This window comes from Cotesia glomerata, linkage group LG4 (genome assembly GCF_020080835.1).
Source record: "Cotesia glomerata isolate CgM1 linkage group LG4, MPM_Cglom_v2.3, whole genome shotgun sequence".
NCBI lineage: Eukaryota > Metazoa > Arthropoda > Insecta > Hymenoptera > Braconidae > Cotesia > Cotesia glomerata.
The window spans coordinates 11,780,084-11,802,813 of NC_058161.1; the positions used below are offsets into that span (position 1 = coordinate 11,780,084).

General features: G+C 31.5%; 3 protein-coding genes across 3 annotated transcripts; 1 reads left to right on the forward strand and 2 right to left on the reverse strand.

The window, feature by feature from the left end:
* Window positions 1–197: 197 nt before the first annotated feature.
* Window positions 198–19,414, reverse strand: LOC123262725 (tubby-related protein 4). Its single transcript, XM_044725097.1, has 13 exons — window positions 18,867–19,414; window positions 9,617–9,784; window positions 4,391–4,573; window positions 4,025–4,307; window positions 3,692–3,960; window positions 3,545–3,633; window positions 3,340–3,474; window positions 2,865–3,258; window positions 2,609–2,786; window positions 1,379–2,549; window positions 982–1,318; window positions 700–867; window positions 198–627 (listed from the first exon to the last, which is right to left on the reverse strand). Exons 1-13 carry the CDS (start codon window positions 18,963–18,965, stop codon window positions 511–513), a joined length of 3,591 nt encoding a protein of 1,196 aa, XP_044581032.1. The 5' UTR covers window positions 18,966–19,414; the 3' UTR covers window positions 198–510.
* LOC123262726 (speckle-type POZ protein-like A) lies at window positions 13,492–14,802 on the reverse strand. The gene is made up of 2 exons (XM_044725098.1): window positions 13,660–14,802; window positions 13,492–13,583 (listed from the first exon to the last, which is right to left on the reverse strand). The coding sequence occupies exon 1, from the start codon at window positions 14,775–14,777 to the stop codon at window positions 13,662–13,664; it is 1,116 nt and encodes a 371-aa protein (XP_044581033.1). The 5' UTR covers window positions 14,778–14,802; the 3' UTR covers window positions 13,492–13,583; window positions 13,660–13,661.
* Window positions 19,415–20,555: 1,141 nt separating the features above from the next.
* LOC123262685 (trafficking protein particle complex subunit 3) lies at window positions 20,556–21,710 on the forward strand. Its single transcript, XM_044725020.1, has 2 exons — window positions 20,556–20,714; window positions 21,164–21,710. The coding sequence occupies exons 1-2, from the start codon at window positions 20,673–20,675 to the stop codon at window positions 21,659–21,661; spliced, it is 540 nt and encodes a 179-aa protein (XP_044580955.1). The 5' UTR covers window positions 20,556–20,672; the 3' UTR covers window positions 21,662–21,710.
* Window positions 21,711–22,730: the final 1,020 nt, after the last annotated feature.

Sequence of the window (22,730 nt, forward strand, 5' to 3'; positions counted from 1 at the left end):
CAGTTAGATTCGTTTTTTTTGTTATAATTATTATAATTTATTAATTACTAATCTAATGTACAAAAACAATCAACCTTTGGAATAAATTATAAAACATTTTAAATAAATATTAATATTTTTGGACGGTTAATTCAATATATCATAAAATTTTAAATTAAAACAGTTTAAAATTATTTCTAAGGCATTTAAATAATTTAAATAGAAAAAAAAATTTCAATTTTTTTTTTCAGTGTCCCGGCTCGGGCTCGAACACTGGACATTCCGCGCCGTACAACGCTTCAATGTCACCATGCTAAATTCTCCTTCCAAATGTGAGTTTTTACTAATTTTTATGTTAAATATTCTTATTTTTAAGCAAAATTATGGAACTTAAAGTTCTTTTCTAAGAAATTAAGCAACCTAATCATGAAAAAATGCCTCAGAAAAATTTAATTAATTTACATCTAACAATTTAACGAACGTAGTTGGTAAAAGTAACAAAATAAATGATAATTAAAAAGATATTAATGGTTACTTAAGCCGTTGGGTGACATTTGCAAGGGCGACTGCGAATGCTTGGAGAGCACTGAATGGGTACTGGAAATCCAGAGTGTAAGCGTTTCCGTCAATTCGTCCGAACTGCATGACCTGGAACAGAAAGAACCGATAAATATTAATTGTTAAAATAAAAACAAAGGGAAAAATTAATCGTTAACTTACTTGCTTTCCTCGATACTCGATTTGGAAATTCTTGGCGCTTTCTTGGGTGACCCGACCGCCGAAATCTAATTGATAAACTTGGCTTGATTCGTTCCACATGGGAGCTTTGTTGTGCATCACAAGTTCTTCTGGTTTGTTGGCCAGTACTCCGTTGCCTCGGTGTTTCAACTGGAATTTTAATTTGAAACAGCTGTTATTTATATCACGTTCTATTCTTAGCCTAAATTCAGTAAAAGTCTCTATTATCATTATAAAAAAAAACTCAACAATTATAATTATTACCTTTTGTCGAAGCTGAGCCTTTTGGAAAGTTTCTAAATTCCTGTAACTCCTGCTAGAACTGTCATCCTGGGGTCCTTCATCATCAGAGCTCTCCCCGCGGTTTTTCCTGGTCCGTCTGTTCAACAGCGGACTGGACAACAACCTCCTCCTGATAGGCGAAGCAGAAGCAGGCCGTTTTCCTTTTTTCGTCGGCGCTGGACTACTCGGGGAGCTTCGTGGTAGCCGAATGTTCGGCCTGGGTGAAGGGGGCGGTAGTGAATTGGTGTCATCAAAGTCTCTGAGCCTCGCTGCTAGTCCATCCAGCGAGGACGACAATGAATCACTGGACTTGGTATCCCTAATCATCAATTAGATCATTAGCTAATGATCAAACCATTTTCCCAACAGTTCTACTTACCCCGTCTCTTTCAGGGTCTTCTCCTCCTTCTTGTCCTCCTCTTTGCTAGTCCCCAACTCCTCTCTTTTCTCTACCTCTTCAACATGCTCCAGTAACTTAACCGGAAGAATTTGCTCCGTGCTAGGGAACATATCACTAGAATCCAAGCTTCTAGATTTCCCGCAAGTTCTTAACCTGGGCCTTGCTTGTCCCTCCTGAGCCTTCTTCTTCCTCCTCTTGGTCTTCCTGGACACCAGGACCAGTCTCTTATTCGGCGCTTCCTTCCTCAGCATCTTGAGGGCCACTTCGCAAGGAACCATCTGCGCATCAACCAGATCCAAGTACCCGACACTGCAACTTCTGACCATTGGGTCCAGAACTGGGTTGATGGGTCCAATGCTAACCACCGTAGGTGTCCTATGGACGCTTCTCAATTCAGGTTCTTTAGCAACCGCTTCTTCGTCGATAAAGCGAAGCTCTTCCCTTTCAGGCTTGCCATTTTGGGCGCCAGGGTTTCTCAGGTTCTTTCCCTTCTGATGAGAACTCGGCTTGGTGTGAACAAAGCTCCCGTTGCTTGCAGAAAAGTTCACGTAAATTGGAGACGTGGAGCCACCATTCGTCTGACATCTTGAAGTAGGCAAGGAAGCAGCCACATTTTTGTCATCTAATTGATTGATCTTGTTGATTTCTAATTCCTTGCGAATACTGGACTGTTCAGAAATAAGCGATGTCTTTACCCTCTGGATGTTGCCGGAGTAGTCGCTGCTGGAGTTAGAAGTCGCGATTAGAGTCTGGGTGGGCGCCACAGCGTTCTTAGGCGACTGCAGCGCCGGAACATCGCAGCAGCGAGGTTGATGGCGGGATGATCTATAATTGCTTGAAGTAGCACGCAAGTTCTCGCAAAAATCTAGCATGTTTTGGTGATGGAAGTGATTCGCGACGTAGGGAAAGTCCTCGTCGAAGGGAAAGTTCTCAGGCGGGACTTCCGGATTGGAGATAAACTGGGATTGGCTGGACAACTGGGACTTTGGACGAGGAGCGGGGTTTAATCTTGTACCGCGAGATGTCATTGGAGCGATTGGTGGCGCTGGTGGTGCTGGAATGTCTACTGGCCGGCTTGCACCTTGAGGCTCAGAAAAGGTCTCTTCCTCGTCTTCGGAGAAGAGGTTCGGGTTGAAGGACGGGTCTGGGCCTGAAAAACGTAAAAGAACATCAACTAGAGGTCAATCAATGATCAAACAGAGATAATACCTGCTGGTAAATCGTCACGGAGCTCAGTAATCACAAGGGTCATCTGTCTAGGCTGTAAATGCAACAGAGATGTCCTGTAAGTAACTTGACCCAGATTCGCGGGCACTGAATCCGTTAGACCGTGTATTTTGAACTTGGTGCCCCAAATGTTAGACGTCACTTCTACTAGTCGTCCATCCTAAGGAGAAACAAATCACGTGGGACAGGAAATCAATACAAGGTTATATTTGCAGTAACAAAAGTAAAATCATTATACCTCCGGCAAAGTGTCAATATACGTCAAAACATCGGACTCGTCATTGGACTTATCGTCCTTTTTTCTCCGGTTCTTCCTCCTGTTCCTCGGGGAACCACACAGTTCAGCAGTATCTCGTTCGGTGTCGGAGCTGTCGCTGAACGACGGGAACGAGTAATCGGGAATCTGGAGGGTGTCCTGGCTCTGGGGATCAAATATCACGAATTCCGGGCGAATCTTGCTGGTCCGACGTCCTTTTAGCAACGGAACCAGTCCGCCAAGGTACTCGAGGTACAGAGTGTAGCATGGCGCTGGTTCACCGGCGTGTCTTAGCATTGTGCAGTGGAGCCTTCCTCCACCAGGTGGCGGTCGAGACACGAACTTACGGAGCTCACGTGGTTCTGGTACGCAAGATCTGGAACACATGAATCATTAGCAGATCTGCTAATCACTGTCTGGGCCTATAAACTGAAGAAGAAGTTGGTGGTAAGGTTACCTGATTGTACTCGCAAAAAGCGCTGCCACAGGAGCTCTCAACCTGCGTGGCAATGGCAGCTGTTGGACATTAGACTCTCGCGTCAGCGCTGCTCTTACGGCAAGAGTTGCTAGCAGTTGTAGCGATCCAACATTCCTGGAGAGCCAAATGCAGAATTAATGGCAGTGAAAGGAAAAGCGCGAAATAGTGGAAATTGCATGCATACCTCGAGACCCAGGCTGCGTGAACTTTCGCTCCTGTAGCGATAAATAGTCGCCAATCATTGTGACCCCACGTTAGTGCTGACACTTGTCCCTGGAATTTGTTAATTAGGTCAACTGCGCTTTGATATTCAAATTATGATAACTCTTACCTGAGTGTACGGAATGGTGGTCGTGTAAATCAGCGTTCCGGTGAAGGAATAGAACTTCAGGAGATTGTTGTACTCAGGCGGGTTAGCTATAGAAGTCTCCGACTCCTTGGTACCCGCTATGGCTAACAACTCTCTAGAATTGCTCCATTCGGCAAACAACGGCGCTTTGAGGCCGGTTTTTATCGTGATTGGCGACAAGTCGTCATAAGAGCGTAGCATCACGATGTTGCCATCAGTCAGACACACTGCTAGGACGTAGGTCCGTTCATCTGAAAGCAGAAGGAATTAGCAAAAGTTGAATCATCATCCATGAAGGAATTAGTTGATACAAACCTGGTTGAGTTTGAACCCCGCAGACATCATCGTCTTCTAGGTCGCCTTCCTCCATCCTGAACTTCTGGGCACTCCAGGCCATTGAGGTGATTCCTGCTGATAACTGGACCTCCGACACCATCGCACCGTGGACATCCATCACTATCAATTGGCCAGATGTCGTTCCAAAGTAAACCTGTTGATCGTCTGGAGTCCAGATTCCGCAGGTGATTGTCGCCTGGTCGTTCAGCATCGAAGACCAGTATCTTTGACCTCCCACACTTCCTACCAAGACGAATCCATCCTGGAACAACGATATAGTTATAGAAACTGAACACGGTAATTGATGATGGCGTTATTGATGGGATTTTTCACCCTAAAACTTACTCGATAGCATATTAACGCCATTCTCCCGTCATGGGACCACGAAAAGTGCGTGACAGGGGTGCTCCGATCGTTGATTAATTCGATGCTCCATCTACCCTCGTACTTTATCCATACGAATATCACGCCCGAGCTGTCGCAAGATGCCAGTTTTTGATACGGCTCGTTCCATTTTACGAGAATCACCTGGAAAAATAGCGGATGGGTTGATGGCGTTATCAATTCGATTTGAATTAAAAACAATGACTCTATTCATTTACATTAATGACTTCATCACGAATCATGACTGTCGATCTAGAACCATCAGCGCTAACGAGACTACAATTGCCAAACAATCAAGATTAATAGAGGCGATTAACTAATACAGGATTCATCACAAAACTGAAATTTTTCTTCCTGATGGATTTTTAAAAAAAGATTGAATTGGAAGATTGATATATGTTAATGTTGATTATGATTAATGGATGGCGCTGTACTTAAAAAATTAGAAGGTACTTAAAAACTGAAAGTTTAAAACACTCGGAGTATGAAATTAATCGATAATGAGACTGTCGGAATAATGTTTGCTTAAAATATAAATAGATATAAGTTTGATTGACTTACATTAATAAAAAATATCAACACATATATATATATATATATATATATATATATATATATATATATTGAAAGCATATATAGAAGTTTTATGACAAGCTAACACGATAAAAATGTCTCGCTATTTCGATCCAATGACCTCGATATTATTTAATAACATTTTTTTAAATAACTGGCTGTAGATATGAGCTTACACAAGCTATGTAATATTGTTAAGTACACTTCTACAATTCCATGTTGCTGCATAATACCAATTTAATCGCTTAGTTATTCACGTTAAAGTGTTATGCTATTGTTTTATTAAGGTTATAGTTAAATATGTATAAATGGACACGTGGAGTTCACTTAAGAAGATTGTTAACTAATCGTATGTTAATTCTAACGAATTTGAATCTCAGAATGACTTCCGCATTGAAGAAGAAATATTGGGATTGGATTCAAGCTTAAAAAATCGGTGAAAATCGATCCATAGTGAAATCAATAGTTTAACACTTAAAAATTGGCGACCTTCCATCGTTATATTTTAAAAACTGCTTGATAGAAAGCATCCTAGTGTCAATTAAGCACAAAAATGAATTACCTGTAAAAGAGCACAACTTTAACTTAATTAAAATGAAGTATAACCCTAACAAAATTACCAATAAAAGCCCGATATCAGTATCATCGAAAACACATTATCAAAATGATATGTTGATAATGGGTTGGCACAATAGCCAAGCACATTACAATGAATTTCAGGCAATTCTAGTTGACCTCTTCCATCACAAACAATACTTCCCAAAATCTTGAAGGACTTAAAAATGGCTACTTACAACAAACTCTATTTTCTTTCTTCTAACCCAGTATAAACCATCAAGAATAAAAGCAGACTATAACCTAAGCCCCGTCTATTACTTCCATTCTTAAAAGGCTCTTGACGTTGAATCAATATCCCGATTATCCATAGCTGCATCATCCCCGAAGCATTTTATCAATGACCATCCGACCGCAGAATTTCGATATTGATTCCTTACGGTCATTTCAGGTCACCATGTTTTCCTTTTTTAATCTTTCATCTCTAGAAATTATTTTTCTTATAGATACCTTATTTTTTTTTATGCACCCGTCTTTCTCCAAGGCTGCTGCATTGATTCTATAGCCTATGTCTATAACTACGAACATATACCATTCTCAAGACTATTGTTCGCTAGTAAAGGACCTACCTATTAAATATCTACATACACATCCACATATCTATCCAAGTATCACAAATACACTCGTGAATTATAACAATAACTAAAAGAGCCCATTTTACCAGACGTTATTGAGTCGTATAATTAGCAACAAATCCTAATTTTATGCCTCAAGGCGCAATGCGTCCAATTGTTGATTTTTTTCGGGCAAACAAAAATTGGGTAGATAAATATTGTGATTTTCTTTTTCTTCAATATGTTGACAATGATATGCAACCTGAAGTTTTGAAAAGTATCCAAGGATGGCTATTATTTTCTTGGATTAGTTTTTGATATCGCAAAAGAATATCTAGAAGTTTTTAAGAATATAATTTTAAAAGTTTTCTGGACAATAGTTTGTTTTGTCTTTGTAACAATATTATCTTGAAGAAAATGTATCATCCATCATAATCAGATAACTGACAGATCAATGTAGAGGAGATCCGTGACTAAGTAATTGTTCCAGTGTGTGGGAAGTGGAAAAACGATTCAAGAGCGATCCTGCTGATAAATTTGAGTGCTGGAATGAAGTTCTCGATCTTCAACAGAGATATGAAAAATTTTTCCACTATCAAGTTTATGAAACTAAAGTAACTTACACCCTTACAAATTTAGCGCCTGTTCCTGAACAACATGAATCGTTCTTTGTTCTCTTCAGCAATAGCTATACTGCACCAACTGTTAATTGTACATACTACTGTTGTTATCTCAGTTATATGACATGTATAGACACGTGCGATACCCTGAATGTAACAGAACACGGCAAGAATATATGAGAATCATGTCTACGCATGGAAAAACAGAGAAAAATAGTGAGAATGACGAGGGTCCAACTTAGAATGTATTGCACGTATTCTATCTCGACTCTCTGAAGCCGCTTTCAAGATTTTAAAACACACCCCGGTGAAAAACACAATGAGAGACATATTCTTTTTAAGTTTTGTTCAGATTTTTTGTTATTAAGAACAATTAACGGAGTCAATAGATATATTACTATGGAATTTAATTGGGTTGCAGTAAGTTGAACGGCTTCCGGTTATTAATTTACAGAAGAAATATTTCTTTCACAACTAAAAACATCTATCTAGTTGTTTTATTTAAACCTGGTAATTATAAACTAACAATTTTGTGGACGAAGGAACTTATTCAAAAGAAATAATTATCAATTATTTTAATTTCCACGAACTAATGACTCTATTGTCACTGATTTAACTTTAACTACGGAAATAATTGATGTTGGTAAGGATTTAAAGGGTAATTAACGAACAAATACAGAGTTTTCATAATACTTTTCTTAACATTTGGTAACTTTAGATGTATAATTTTGTTCTTAAGGATATTAGATGACTACAATTATTTTATTTCATAATAGTTATGTAATTAAAGTAAAAATGTATGCCATATAAAAATAAAAAAATCTCTTTTTTTTTAATTTAACCGAGATTGAGGTTATCAGGATTAATAAAAGCAATAAAATTCCTGGGTATTGTTCTTAATACCTCTTACTCATCTCCAATATCACTTTATTGCTCAACATTTTCCTTATCGTCGCGTCATCACTTTTACTAGCCCTAAAGTCCATATATTTTTGGCAACGGTATTCTTCCCTCGATAGTTTCCTCTATAAACAACCTCACAAAGGTCTATAAGTTCAGAGACAAACAAACAAACCGTACCACATTCGATACGTGTTACAGCTATATAAAAAGCACTCTATTATTTTATTTTTATCCGTATTTCAATCAACCACTCAGACTGCAGTGATCAATATTACAAATTAACTACAAGAGACGTGAGCATAAAAATTCAAATTTATTTGGCAAACATTTGAATACCGTATATTTAGGTGTTAGCGTTAAGCTCATACATTTTGCTATCGATCTGGTACACGCAATGCTGTTTAGACCCAGGGACTCTCAACACTGTCCAATTTGTTCGACTACATTTCCATTGTTAAGGTTTTTCATGTCCCAAAAAAATTCGCGGTGTCCAAAAATTCATTTGTTTTGTTCTCACAATTTATTATTCATAAGCTCAAAAAATGTTTAAGGACGATGTTTTATGTTTTTCTAGGATATGAGACGTGGAAGAGTATTTTTCAAAGCTTTAAAACGACATAGGTCCAAGTTTCCATAAAGTAATATTAAAGCTAGTGAGCCGTGTGAGAATTGAGCAAATAGTGTGAAATTAGGTTGCGAGTGGTCTCGCTGATATTAATTTTTCCGACCTTTTCTCGGGTGTTTTTGCGTCATGTTGCTTTTTGTAGATAATTTTTATCGTTTATTTTATTTTGAAAGACCATTAGAAGCATAATAATGTTAAAAATAATGAGCTTATCAAATGATGGAGATCGAACGGAATATAAAAGCTGGTAGATGCATAAATCTGCATTATTTTGTGATCCGATAGAGAGAAATATGTATGATGTACGTGTATAAAAAATCGATTTTTTTTTTCACCTTCTGGAAGTTCGGAAACATGCCAATTAGCAAGCTACCAGTGTAGCTGAAGAGGGAAGTGCCAGATGCAAATGCTCCCAGAAAATGGGGTGAGAATAAAAAAAAAAATATAAATAGGAAAAACAAAAATTGTCGGAGAATAATGCTGCACTATAGAAAAAAAAAGTTATAAAAACGGCGTGTTCGTTCGGGTGTAAAGACGCGATGTATAATGATGTCTTTCCTTGTAATTACTCAGATTATTTCCCATTTTTTTTTTTTTTTTTTTTTTTTTTTTTTTTTTTTTTTTTTTTGTGGAAAATACTTGTTTTGTTTCACAGCGAAGTATTTTGTCGCTAATGGATTTTGTGTCCAATTTTCGGAGACTCTCAAGGTCGATTTTAACCGAATTTTTTTCTTCGAATCGGTGAAAGATAGAGTAAAACTATAAGAGTAAAAAAGTTGAGAAATCGGCTCTAGAATACAGAAAAATTTTTTTGGTTGCTAAATTTTCCATAGGAAAAAACTTTTCTTTGTTAGGTATGAAAAAAAGCATGTTTTTGGGTCTAAAACTTGGTTTTTCTTCCAAACAACAGTTTGAATCCGATCAAAATATTTTTTTTAGTAAACTATTGACTCCCAAAAACAATACCAAGGCCTATAACTTGTTGGTTAAGCAATGTAAGTCCTATTTTGAATCAAAAAACTGGAAGAAAATGCGAAAAATAGCTTTTTTTGCTCCATAGTATTTAGTGAACCTTTAAATTTCAGCTCTAAGTTGAATATAAAGTCAGTAAAAAGTAGAATTTTAGCGCTATGTCAAGAGTAATTAGGATAAACACTAAGTAAATTTTGAAAAGCGTGGTAATAAGAAAATTTCCAAGACGATGATTACAGAGGTAATTATTTAAAAACTTGTAAAGGTATTCCCTAGTGCCGGGGTCTTTATACATAAATATACCGTGTGATATAATATTTCTTACCTCACTTTGATGTCCACGTAAGTTATAATTGGCTCTCAGTGGATTTTCCGTAGTTCTCGTCCGACAGTGTGATGTCGTGAAGGTAACTCCGACTAAACCGCGAGCATTTCCAGTAGCTAGCCACCCTTCCTGGTAGTAATTTGCACGGTTAAGTTTCCACCCCTCATCCTGAAACATAGTAATTACGTATATATATATATAATATTTATGGATATAATTTACCTAAACCACTGTATTTATAAAAGATAAAAAATTTCCACTCATCTAAAATTTCAATCTCGGGATCTTTTTCTATTAATTAAATTCTGACGAGCTAATGCTTGAACTACTCTCGACCTAATTTAATAATTCTGATGAATACGTAAGGATGTTTCATCGTTTTTTTTTTTTTATCATTTAAATTAATAGAGAGAATTTTTTTACAAAAAAACCAAACTATTTTTCAGACATTAATTTTTTTATGACAGATTTTTTTAGGAATGAATAGTAAAAAAAAAAATCAATAAACTTGGATTTAAAAGATTGAATGAGTGTCATATTAATGAATAGAGTTTTTTAAGCCTAAAGAGTAAGAGTTGAGGGTGATATTGTATTTGATTGTGAATTCTGAACATGAAAAGGCAATAAGTGGAATCGCGGTAGTTCAGACACACTTAAACCTGCTTTCACACTCTTATAAGTGCTTCTAGATAAAGAAATTCTTTTATTATTACCAAGATTTTGTTTACCCAACTTTAACGCTCAAAGAAACTATTGCAGCCTTGGGAGTTTGTAAAAGGTATTAAATTTTTTATAAAATTCAGCTTTAGACTCTTTTTATGATTTTTGTGCGTTAAAATTTTTAAAAACTACGAAATTCGAAACGGAAATCAAATCTTGAGCGGAAAGAATAAATGTTAGCGACTACTTCGGACACAAAAGAGTTTACAGCAAAGGATAGGGTTGATAGGAGTAAGCGTGTTTATGTAGGGTTGTCGGTTGGTAGAAACACAATATGCCCGAGGCTAGTCAAGTGCCACTAAAATTAGGGGTTGCAGGTTGTGCCTCAGGTGCATCGCTTCCATTTATTCTCTATTTTACCCTCGTAAATTTACATTCTATCCGACTCTAAAAATTTTTAATACTTTTTCCAACAATTATTCTTAATATTCTTAATATTAATGTCAACAATCTTATTTAATTAAATTAATTCATCGGTTGTTTATCATTACTTCCCTGCTTGACCCTCGACACTGCTAACTGGGGATCGAAAATGAATAAGATTAGTCTATGTTAACTCTGAGGATGAATAAATCTTTCAATAAAGTCGGTTACTTTTCCTAAGTTTAATCAATAGTCTGTTAGGTTATTCATACATTAGTGTATTAGTGTAAAGGTTCTTCCTTGTTTTTATTGTTATTATGGCTTAATCAATGCGTCAGTACTGTAAAAATGGAGTTATTAGAAATAAGACGTCTATTGGGGCTCGGCTGAAAGCCAAAAAAAGGAAAGACTAACAAAATAATTAAATTAAAAGCGTTTTTTGGTGTCTTTTGTGACCTTTGATCTTGAATTCTGGACAAAGGATTAGAGATTTAGAAAAAGTGATAAGTATTTTTTGTAGGAAATTTAATTTTCTATAGAAAAAGTCTCTTGATTATTTTTTATCTCCAATTCTTAGCCCACAATTTGAATTTCAAAGCTAAGAAATAAAAATAATAAAATTCCTAGGATTAAATGGCTCTTAGAAAGGTTATTTAAAAATTACCAAGCACTCGATCCCTTATATATGTGTATAATGGAAAAATACCTATATATTTATTCACCCTTACTCGTAGCAGTACTTGGCAACGCCCGAGTGACAGTAAATTAGCCAAGGCATAGGTTGTCTCTGGTTGTTCCACAGCAAGTCCAGCACCCGCATTTATAGTATAGTTCAAATTGACATTGCTCTTCAGTATTACCTATATATCCATCCTTATATATAGACAGAGATGTAAATAGATGAGAAACACGAGGGAATTAAAGGAGAGACCAGCCCAAAAGTCAAATAAACACGAAAATGATAATTAACTTTATCAAAAGCATTCAACCGCCGGAAATAATATTATATTTAAAAGGGACATTAATTTCGTTACTTCAATTGCTATTTCATTTGTCTGGCCAATTTAGAGACTAGAAATTCATTTTTTTATTTTTTTTTAATGTCAATTTATTTGGTTGCGAAAGTACCGGGTTCGATTCCCGTCTAAATTTTTTTTTTTTTTTTTTTTTTTTTTCACAATTTAACTATTGAATTATTATCCATATACTCGTTAATTAATTAATTAAATTGAATTATTGGACGTGATTATGATGAAAAATTATTATTGATTTATTTATTATTAATATTACGCAAAAACACTGTTAGAGGTTATATAAAAAATTCAACATTTAAATGATCTTTGTAAAATAGTATATTTATTTCATTGCTACTCATGAAATTTAATTTTACACTAAGAAAAAGTAAAAATTGATGTCCAGACAAGGATTTTTTAACAGAAAAATATTAAGGTGTTTCCATTACTACAAACAAACAAACAAATAGATTAAAAAAAGCTTGACTTAGATTAAAAATAAATTTATCATCCAAAAAAGAACATTCTTGGAAATATTCAAAAATACAAATACTTGTGTCAAAAACAAATATTATTATTAAAGTAATTATCTTATCAGTGTATACTCTGAATCATATTTTAATTTTTCATTGTATTTTGGCCATTAAGAGAAACAGTTCTGCAGCCGTATCCAATTACAAATTACAAATTACATACATTAATCAACTATTAAAAATTTAACTATCACATTTATTTATCTATACAATAAAATTCATAAAAAAATATAAGCCACAAGTTATTCATGAGTTATCTTTATAAATAATTTATCTTCAATCAACATTAGTGAACATAAAAGAAACCAGTAAATTTAAATCACAATAAAAATAATAAAGTAACAATAACTAGTCACTATGTGACTGCCGTGACTTGTAAACTATAAAAAATTAAAATATTGCTTTATTAAATAATGACTGTTGTTAAATTGCATTGTACTTTCTAACTATTGACGTTTTTAAAGATGTAAGCTCATCTTGACATTATACTCATCGAGACCTTTCATTTGAGTACCCACATCAATTTTTCATATATTTTATATATTATATATATAAATATATGAAAAATATATAAAAAATGCATGTGGGTACTCAAATGAAAGCTCTCGATGAGTGTAACATTGGAATGAGCTTATATCTTTAAAAATGTCAGTATTTAAGAAATATAGAAATGACCTTGTATCTTAAGAACTATTGACATTTTTAAAGATATAAGCTTATCCCGATGTTACACTCATCAAGAGCTTTCATTTGAGTACAAACGTGAATTTTGATATATTTTTCATATATACATATATGTAATATACATAAATATATGAAATATATGAAAAATTGATGTGGGTACTCAAATGAAAGGTCTCGATGAGTGTAATGTCGGGGTGAGCTTATATCTTTAAAAATGTCAATATTTTACAAGATTTTGTTAAATTGCACTGTACTTTATCAACTATTGACCTTTTTAAAGATATAAGCTCATCCCGATGTTACACTCATCAAGAGCTTTCATTTGAATACCCACATGCATTTTTGATATATTTTTCATATATTTATATATATAATATATAAAATATATGAAAAATTGATGTGGGTACTCAAATGAAAGGTCTCGATGAGTATAATGTCAAGATGAGCTTACATCTTTAAAAATGTCAATAGTTCACGAGATACAGAGCTATTTCTTAATTATATATCTAGAGATTCTTCTTATTCTCTTAATAATATAAATAAAATAATAAAAATAAAAATCCAACAAGGCATATTGTGTGGTCCCTTTTTTTGTAGTTTGATATCTTTTTATATACACAATCAAACAAAAAATATGAACCTCAAGCAGCAGTACTGAAACAAAGAAAAATAGGATTAATTAATAAAAAACACTGATTTTTTTACTTTTAAAGTAATTACAGCAACATACCATCAATCAGTTCCAATTCTAGCCACGTGTTCCTTGAGTATAGCCAAAAATAAAGCTGGATAAGACTCTTCCAGTGCTTTATACTCTTCAGTATTTCTTAAACTAGCCAACTTGACAACTATGTAATTATTTGTAAATTTCACCAATCTTTCCGAATTGTGACGATCAGCTAGAACCAGTCTTCTGATGGAATTTTCAACAGATATAGTTCTTGACAAAGATTCTTCACATATTTCTTTCAGTGCTAAAAGCTGATATTTATCAGACACTTCTAATAATTCCTCAGCAAAAGTGTCTAGATCTTCAACTTTGTCTGTGTAGATGTAATCAAGAACTTTCTTGAAGACTACAGGATCAACATCTGGAATAGTTATTTCATTTTCTTCGCTCTCTTTCATGTCGTGTGAAAACATAGCATCGAATACACAACTTCGTGCGATTAAAATGACCTTATGAGCGTCAAATATTTCACTACCGACTTGAATTTTGACATCACATTTCTTCTTAGCAGCAAAAAAGTCTTTAAAGTCGTCACCTATTGTTCGCAAGGACGCTTTCAATGGACTTATCGAAGGATCGTTTGATACATAATCATCGTAGACAATCAGATCGAGACCAATTGTTAAAGTATCATTTTGTGACCATTGACTGATTTTTTCCAACAACTTGTCTATTTTTACAAAACGGGCACACTCATACCCACAAAACCTATCGAAGGGAAAGTGTATAAGATACCCATCTTCCACTGGGTGATGGTAAGTTTCAAAATCTCTCATTATTTTCTCCTTCTGCGTATTAACGAAAAAGAAGAAAAATTTTGTGCGGACATTTCTTCTTCCATTACATGGCCTTAATAAATGTAATGATACCCATGAATAATGTTCTGGTTCGTCGTTTTGCTTTTCAATTGAAAGTTCCAGGCACCATGTATTTTTGTTTTTGCCACCAGTTAAAAATTTGGGTGAAACTATTATATCATTTCTTTCTCTTTCATTTTGACTCTTAGCAGATCTAAGGAATGAGGATATGTGATCAATTGTCCACTCATAAACAATCGAGTGCGTCTCTGAATGTGAGTAACCTTTATGAATTAAACTTTCCTTAACTACGTTCGACATAATTATTTTTCAAACAAAATTTCAACGCAAACAATAATACAAATGCGATTATATGTTTCATTAATTCAAAAATTACACTAATGAAAAACTTTTTCAATAATAATTTTACCACTTATAAATTAATAAATTATTAATTGTTGATGTACTGTGTATCAGAAACTTTTAGGTTATGAGTTATGAGAAAAAAGCGCGTTGGGAGGTGGATAGTTTTCTACATTACCGATTTTTTTATGACACGTCCCTAGCGGTTTGGTAAATGCCGAAAAAATGTCGCAATTATACAGTATTAATGCGATATTTTTTCAGCATTTTTTCGGTTGTTTTGGCCAGTTTTTTTATCGAAAAATTACGGAACATGTACCGTAAAATGCGATACATTTACGCTAAAAATTTAGAATATTTACGCTGAAAATGCGGCATATTTACGGTAATAAGGCGGTAAAATGATTGTATTAAAACCATATTTAAAAAATGGTGTCAAATTAAATAACGCTCGGACTGGGATTCGAACCCAGAACCTCCTGGGGACATGTCGGCTACTCTACCATTTGAGCTATCCGGTCTATACCATACTGTTTTTTTGCTTATTCTATATACATTAAGCCATACTGTCCATCTTACGATAAGCATATTTAAAATTAAATAATTAATATAATTATATATATGTGAAACAATATAACTTTTGGATTTTAAAAAATTTGCAATTTTCTAAGTGAGAAATTAAAAATTGAAATTAAAATTAGAATATATTTACTTAACATATGTATTATTTTATATTAATTACTGCTAAATACCTAATTAAAAAATAATATTCTACAGATTTTTTATTCAAAAACTTATTTTATTTGTTTTTGCAAAGTAGCGATGGAGAATAAAAAGTAAAATTTGAAATTTTTCATTTTATTCATTTCTAACACAGAAGTGAACTAAAAATAAAACTAAATCTTTAATAATTGTCCATTATGTCAGAAAATATTCGGCAAAATTACTGTATTATTACGGTAATTATTTGGAATTTTTTGGGTAAAATTTGGGCATTAATGCGGTAATTGTATAGTATATTTTTGGTAACTGTACAGCATAAGTGCAGTATATATACTGGATAACTACAGTATAAAAACTGGCCAAAACAACTATAGTTTAACCACATTATTACCGAATTATAACGTTAAATTACAACTAAAAAGATATTTATAAAAAATTGCACTTATAGTTTTTTAAGTTTCTTACGTGTAAAACTTTTTTTTTTTTAATTTTTTAATTAAAAAATTTCTAAAAATTTTTAAATGTCAGCTAACTTCATTTTTATATTTTTATGACACTGAAGTTAACAGCTAAAAATTTTTGATTTTTTTTATTAATTAAATTACAACTAAAAAGAATAATAATAAAGTTAGCCGACATTTTTGATTTTTTTATTTTGCTTAATTTATTAAATTATAACTAAAAAATATTTTTGGAAAATTGCACTTTTAGTTTATGAAGTTTTTAACAAATGAAATTTATTTTTTAATTTTTTAATAAAAAAATCATCAAAACTTTTAGATGTCGGCTAACTTTATTTTCATCTAAAAAGATATTTCTAAAAAATTGCACTTATAGTTTTTTAAGTTTTTTATATGTGAAATTTTTTAATTAAAATTTTTTTAATAAAAAATTTTGAAATGTCGGCTAACTTTATTTTTATATTTTTTTTTATTAAATTCTTATCAAAAATAAACTATGGAATAATTTTCATAAAAAAAATTAGGAAAACGGTTGACCCTAAAGACCATCCCTGCAACTTCCCGCTACCTCCATACCTAAGTGCTCAACAATTCACTTATTTTTTAAGCTCTTCGAGCTCAAAAGTATAATTTTCGTATAAGTTTGAGCTCTCTGAGCTCAAATAAATCGCTGTTCTGTGCTTTTGAGCTCTTCGAGCTCAAAAGGCTAATGGAAGTTTTATAGAACACTATTTTTTGAATTTTCAAACCGCAATAACTTTTGAATGAATTACCGATTTTCTCGCGGTTTACGGAATTCAACGCAGTTTTTTTAGTTCTTTGAAAAATTTTTAATTGTAAACTGGTCAGACTGAAAATTTCATAGAAATTCTGAAAAAAACATTTTTTTCAATTTTTTTTGACAACGATATCTCACGAACAAATCAACCGATTCTGACCGGGCTGGTAGCAATCGACGTGGTTTTTTGGAGTTAAGAGCTGATTAGTTTTTTGGAATTGATCGGTTCAGCCGTTTGAAAGATATTTCAAAAAAACGAACTTTTGGAAATTTTATTTTTGAGATTTCTCAAAATCGATCGACTCAAATTCTAAAAATTAGTATCAAAATTCTAGGGGCAAAGGAACTCTTCAGAACGCCACTTATTTCGATCGAATCGAATGATCCGTTCAAAAGTTATGCGAGATTTACATACATACATACATACATACATACATACAGACACAGTGACGTCACCGTAGAAATAGTCAGTAAAGCTTCCTAGGACCTCAAAACGTCGAGATCTGATGAAAACTCGATTGTCGAAAAACGGGGTAAAAACAATAACTTTTCGATTTTTGAAAATCTTCGATTTTCTTAGCGGGAAGTTAAAAATTCTATTAATAATAAAAAAAAAAAAAATACACTTGGCATAAAATCGAAATGAAATTATATTTGTTTGTATATCTAAAGCCAGGTGAGGAGTTTGTATTGAAAATAGCTGACAAATACGAATGGTATTATAAAGCTTGAAAGCTGCACTTGAGACACCAGACGTGATCTTCATCCTTCATCTTCTCTAGAGGGTACTAGATATTATAACTATACCATACACTAGTACCCGAGAAGTTGCTCTTGAAATTAATTTTTCTTCTCCCAAAATTTTCTTATTTTTTTTATTCATTTATATATCTACGGAAAATTTCATTATTCACGAGCTTTGAATTTCCCTCAGAACTTTATTGCTATAGTAGATTCGGTATACTACATAAAATCGATATTTATTGTCTTAGAAGTTGTACTTGCTGATTCAGTAGACCATAAAATTTATATTAATGTTAATACGACTTTTTCTATGCCATCACTTTCCGATCTTTTATGTTATATTGCCTGATATTAAATTTACAAATTTATTTTTTCTTCAATCCTACCTTTAAATAGTCTTGAATAATTCTAATAAAATATTTTATTACTGTTATTACTACAGTAACCTTATATTTGATTTCTTTTTTTTTTTTTTTTATAACTTTTTGAGACTTAAAGTCAATGCATTATTTTTTTTAATTATTTCTAACAATAATTTTTAGTCAAAATTGTCATCAAAAGTTAAATTTTCAATCCTCAAAATTAATTTAATATATTTTTGTCTATATCTCAGAATCTACTAATCCAATTTGTCTTAAATTTTAATATATTCTTCCGACTGAAGCCTGCTAACATCCCCAATATTAAAATTAATAAAGAATTTCTTCTTTACAAAAATAATCTATGACAATAACTACTGCAGTTTATCGACTCCATCATTATTATTAAATAATATCGTCAATAAAAAATTAGATAAAAACAATCAATTACCCAAAATTTGAATGATCATCATTCCCCCGATTATTTATCAACCCATCTAAAAAATTCCTCCAAACAATAACTTACAACACCCTACAATCCCAGAAACGTTTTATTTCCAACTCTCCTCCCCTTCCTTCCTTCCTGGTCTTAAATATGTCCAAGAAATGTCACGGCAAAACATAACAAAACTCATGAATCATATATTATTTTATAAAAGCAACTTAGGTTTATAAATAAATAAAACTTTCCTGAAATTCGGACCAAAAAAGTTTTACAATATTCCAAAAAATAATCTAAAAATATGACACTGAAGTTAGCAGACGTCTATAAAAGTTTTTGATTTTTTTTTTTAATTAAATTACAACTAAAAAGATATTTTTAAAAAATTGCACTTATAGTTTTTCAAGTTTTTCACATGTGATATTTTTTTTTTTAATTGTTTAATTGAAATTTTTTCGATAAAAAATTTCTAAAAATTTTCAAGTGTCAGCTAACTTGATTTTCATCTAAAAATCCATTTTTTTTTTTTTTTAAACTCACCTCAGGTACTTCCTCATCCGGAACTTTTCCCATCCAACTAAGGGACAAAATATTACAGTCGCACTTGGCATTGTTATTCTTCTCAAAATGCAAATGCATTGTTCACCTTAATTCAAATATAAAATCCTCAATTCCGATTTTTGAATCCATTAACCACCGAATTGAGAACATTTAATAAAACTTTTTAAATATAAATTAACCCTTTAAATCACCAACAATTCACAAACTTTTATATAATTTCAATTCTGGTGTTCAAAATTATTAAAAAAAAATCATCACACCTCCCCAATAGAAAGTGGCAGTAAAAAATGACAATTTGACGGTGATAAATTCATCGTTCACCACATGGATAGTCAAATTTTGCAAATTGAGGCACCTGATCTATGACACTGCCTCAAAATATAATAGATTATTATTTATTATTGATATTATTGGTGTTAAATATTGTTAGTTTTTCTGCTAAAGTGGAGAGTAGAGAATCGGACATAAAAAAAGAAAGAAGCTCGCACCCTGCCCCTGGCTCGGAGAGCAACTGAGGGTTGAAGAAACATGGAGATGGTGGTTGTGGTGGGCAGCCACCCCAGCACCGCTCGACGGCGCTACCACGAGGCATCCAATGGTATTGATTTGAGGGTTTTCAGAACCTAACATTGCAGAACGACTGAGGATGACATCTAGCAAGCTCTAGAACAATTTACAAATTGCGTTTTGATTTTAACCATTTTATATAATTTTCCGAACAAAGAAACATTTAATAGTTTGCTTTAAAATGGAATTCTAATAAATGAATTGTTAAAGTTATTAAAAATTTGTTAATTGGTATTTTTAAATAAAAAAGTGGTTTTAATGATGACATTAATGTAAGCAGTCACTAAAGAATTTTTTAATTTTTTTCAACAAACAAATTTGTTCAAAAAAATTGCTTTTTTTGTCTTTTAAAATTTCTACTTGTCAATTTTTGCAATAATTTATTTAAAAAAAAAGTTCTAAAATTTATTAATTATCTGCTAAATATATTTTCATGTTTTAATGAATTATGGCGAGGATTTATCAAGTTCTTATAAAGGGACAAACACGATAACTTTTTAAAATATATATTTTGAAACTAAATTTTTTTTTTAATCTCTTGGTCTATCTTATAGAAAGCCGCAGATTAAAAATGCAAGCTTAATATTGTTTTGTTTAATTATAATTAATTATTTTTCGGCTTAAGTGTCTTTTTACTTATTTAATTATAATACTAAAGTTAGCCAACATTTTTACTTTTTTGAATTAGAACAAAAAAATATTTTTTAAAAATTGCACTTACAGTTTTTCAAGTTTTTTACAAATGACATTATTTAAAAGTTTTTTTGTAATAATTTTTTCAATGAAAAAAAATTCTTAAAATTTTCAGATGTCGGCTAACTTAATTTTCATGTTTAATTTGTATTTAAATGAACCCTAATACCGGTGAATAAAATTAATTTTCTACTAATTATTCTTAACATTATTATAATTACCTTTTGAATTTATTTTCAGAATATCCAGTGGATAATTTTTTATCTACTGAAGTTTGACATATCTAAAAATTGCGTAGAAAATTTTTGACAATTCCTAAAGTATCATTTGTCAATTGATAGTGAAATAACTCCCCAATTTTGATAACGCAGCGACATCTGGCGCTTGAACTAAATACTTTAACTATTCTGATAGTATATATTTTGATCTGGTGTGCACAGCCGCCATACTTTACCACTTTATTTATTTTGTTGTCAATAATCACAAATATATAAAATTTATTTTTATATAAATTAATTCGTGAAAATGTCATCTCGCACTGGAGCTAGGCTTGATACTAAAAAAATTGTAAGTAAACACAATAATTATAAAATTTATTGATTTTTTATTTATCTAGTAACTTAAATAATATTGAAAAATTAATTGACATCTGACAAGTTTTAGAATTTTTATTTAATAAATAATTATAATAAAATTTTTATTAACAAATTGCAATTTTAATTTTTTTGTCATTCTTTTGCAATAATTTATTAATTAGAATTTTTTTTAAACAAATAATTATAATAAAATTTTTATTAATAAATTGCAATTTTAATTTTTGTCATTTTTTTTGCAATAATTAATTTATAAAATTTTTTTTTTTAATAAATAATTATAATAAATGTTTTAATAAATTACAATTTTAATTTTTCATAATTTTTTTTGCTATAATTTATATATTAAAAAAAATTTTTATTAATTATCAAAAGTCACTCAATTAATTAAAATAAAATTATTTAATTAATTTTAATATTTAGAATTCAGAATTATTTACCTTAACATACGGAGCGTTGGTCGCCCAACTGCTAAAAGACTACGAAAATGTAGAAGACGTGAACAAGCAGCTAGAAAGAATGGGATACAACATGGGCGTGAGATTGATCGAGGACTTCCTAGCTAGAACCGGCTCCGGAAGGTGCTACGACTTCCGCGACACCGCTGAGAAAATCCAGTCCGGATTCAAGCTCTTCCTGGGCATCACCCCGACAATCACCAACTGGAGCGCCACCGGGGACGAGTTTTCCCTCTGCTTCGAGTCCAATCCTCTGACGGAGTTCGTCGAGCTGCCTGACAACTGTCTTCATCTCAAGTACTGCAATATTCTAACTGGAGTCCTGCGCGGAGCTTGTGAGATGGTCCAGATGGAAATCGCATCCTGGTTCGTTCAAGATCAGCTCAAGAACGACAATATCACCGAGCTTAGGGTTAAATTTATCAAGAGATTAGAAGATGCCATTCCTGCTGGAGAAGATTAATTATTTTTTTTTTATTACACTGAAATTTAAAAGCATTTTAGTAATTTTTATTATTAAAAAAAATATTAAATATTTAATTTTTACAATTATAATTATTAAAATTATTAAATGGTTTCTAATTTCAGTTTCATTTAATTATAATTATTAATAATAATAAATTAAAATTTTAAATGTATTTTATACATTAATTAACAAGAGTACTATAATTTATTTAATAATAATAAAAATAAATTTAACAAAATTTAAAGCTGTTAATAATTATTTTAATAGAATTTAATAATAATTATTATGATAAAATTGAACAATAATTTTTTTAATAAAAATAAACAAAAATTTGTTTAAAAAAATTTAATAATAATTTTTTCTAATTAAAATAAACAAGTGTCTTCAAAAAAAATTTAACAATAATTTTTTTAATAAAAATAAACAACAGTTTCTTTAAAAAAAATTTTTTTCAATAAAAATTAACAAAAATTTCTTTAAAAAAAAATTTAATGTTATTTTTTTTTAATAAAAATTCAGAATTTCTTCGGAAAAAATTTAATAATAATTTTTTTAAATAAAAATTAACAACAATTTCTTTAAAAAAATTAATAAAAATTAATTTAGCAGATATTTACTAATTTTTAGAACTTTTGTTAACAATTAAATTATGGAAAAAAAAATTGACATGTAGAAATTTAAGAAAATAAAAAATGTAATTTTTTAAAAATAGTTTTTTGGAAAAAATTTTTTTATTAAAAAAAATTAAAAAATTCTCTAGTGACTGCTAACTTTAATATCATAAAAAAATTTAATAAATAGTTTTTGTAATAAGTTTTAATAATAATTACTAAACTAAAATTTAATAAAAATAAACAAAAATTTCTTAAAAAAAAAATTTTTTAATAAAAATTAATAATTTTTAAAATTTCCACCAAAAAAAATAATTAAAAAAAAACTCACCAGAGGCGCTGCCTTTAAAGTATTTTTTTCAGCCAATAACATAAATGAAACTAAAACAAAAAAATGTGATTGGCCGTGGGATATTAGTTGTTGTATCAGTCGCAGTCGCTGGTGTCGAGTATAA

Excerpts from the sequence above, each read along its gene's own strand:
- LOC123262725 (XM_044725097.1), bottom strand. The coding sequence starts at position 18,965 with ATGCATTTGCATTTTGAGAAGAATAACAATGCCAAGTGCGACTGTAAT. Across the intron at positions 4,308-4,390 it reads TGGCGTTAATATGCTATCGA|GATGGATTCGTCTTGGTAGG; the intron begins GTAAGTTTTAGG and ends TCGTTGTTCCAG. Across the intron at positions 3,961-4,024 it reads CGGGGTTCAAACTCAACCAG|ATGAACGGACCTACGTCCTA; the intron begins GTTTGTATCAAC and ends TTCTGCTTTCAG.
- LOC123262726 (XM_044725098.1), bottom strand. The coding sequence starts at position 14,777 with ATGTCGAACGTAGTTAAGGAAAGTTTAATTCATAAAGGTTACTCACAT.
- LOC123262685 (XM_044725020.1), top strand. The coding sequence starts at position 20,673 with ATGTCATCTCGCACTGGAGCTAGGCTTGATACTAAAAAAATT. Across the intron at positions 20,715-21,163 it reads GGCTTGATACTAAAAAAATT|AATTCAGAATTATTTACCTT; the intron begins GTAAGTAAACAC and ends TTTAATATTTAG.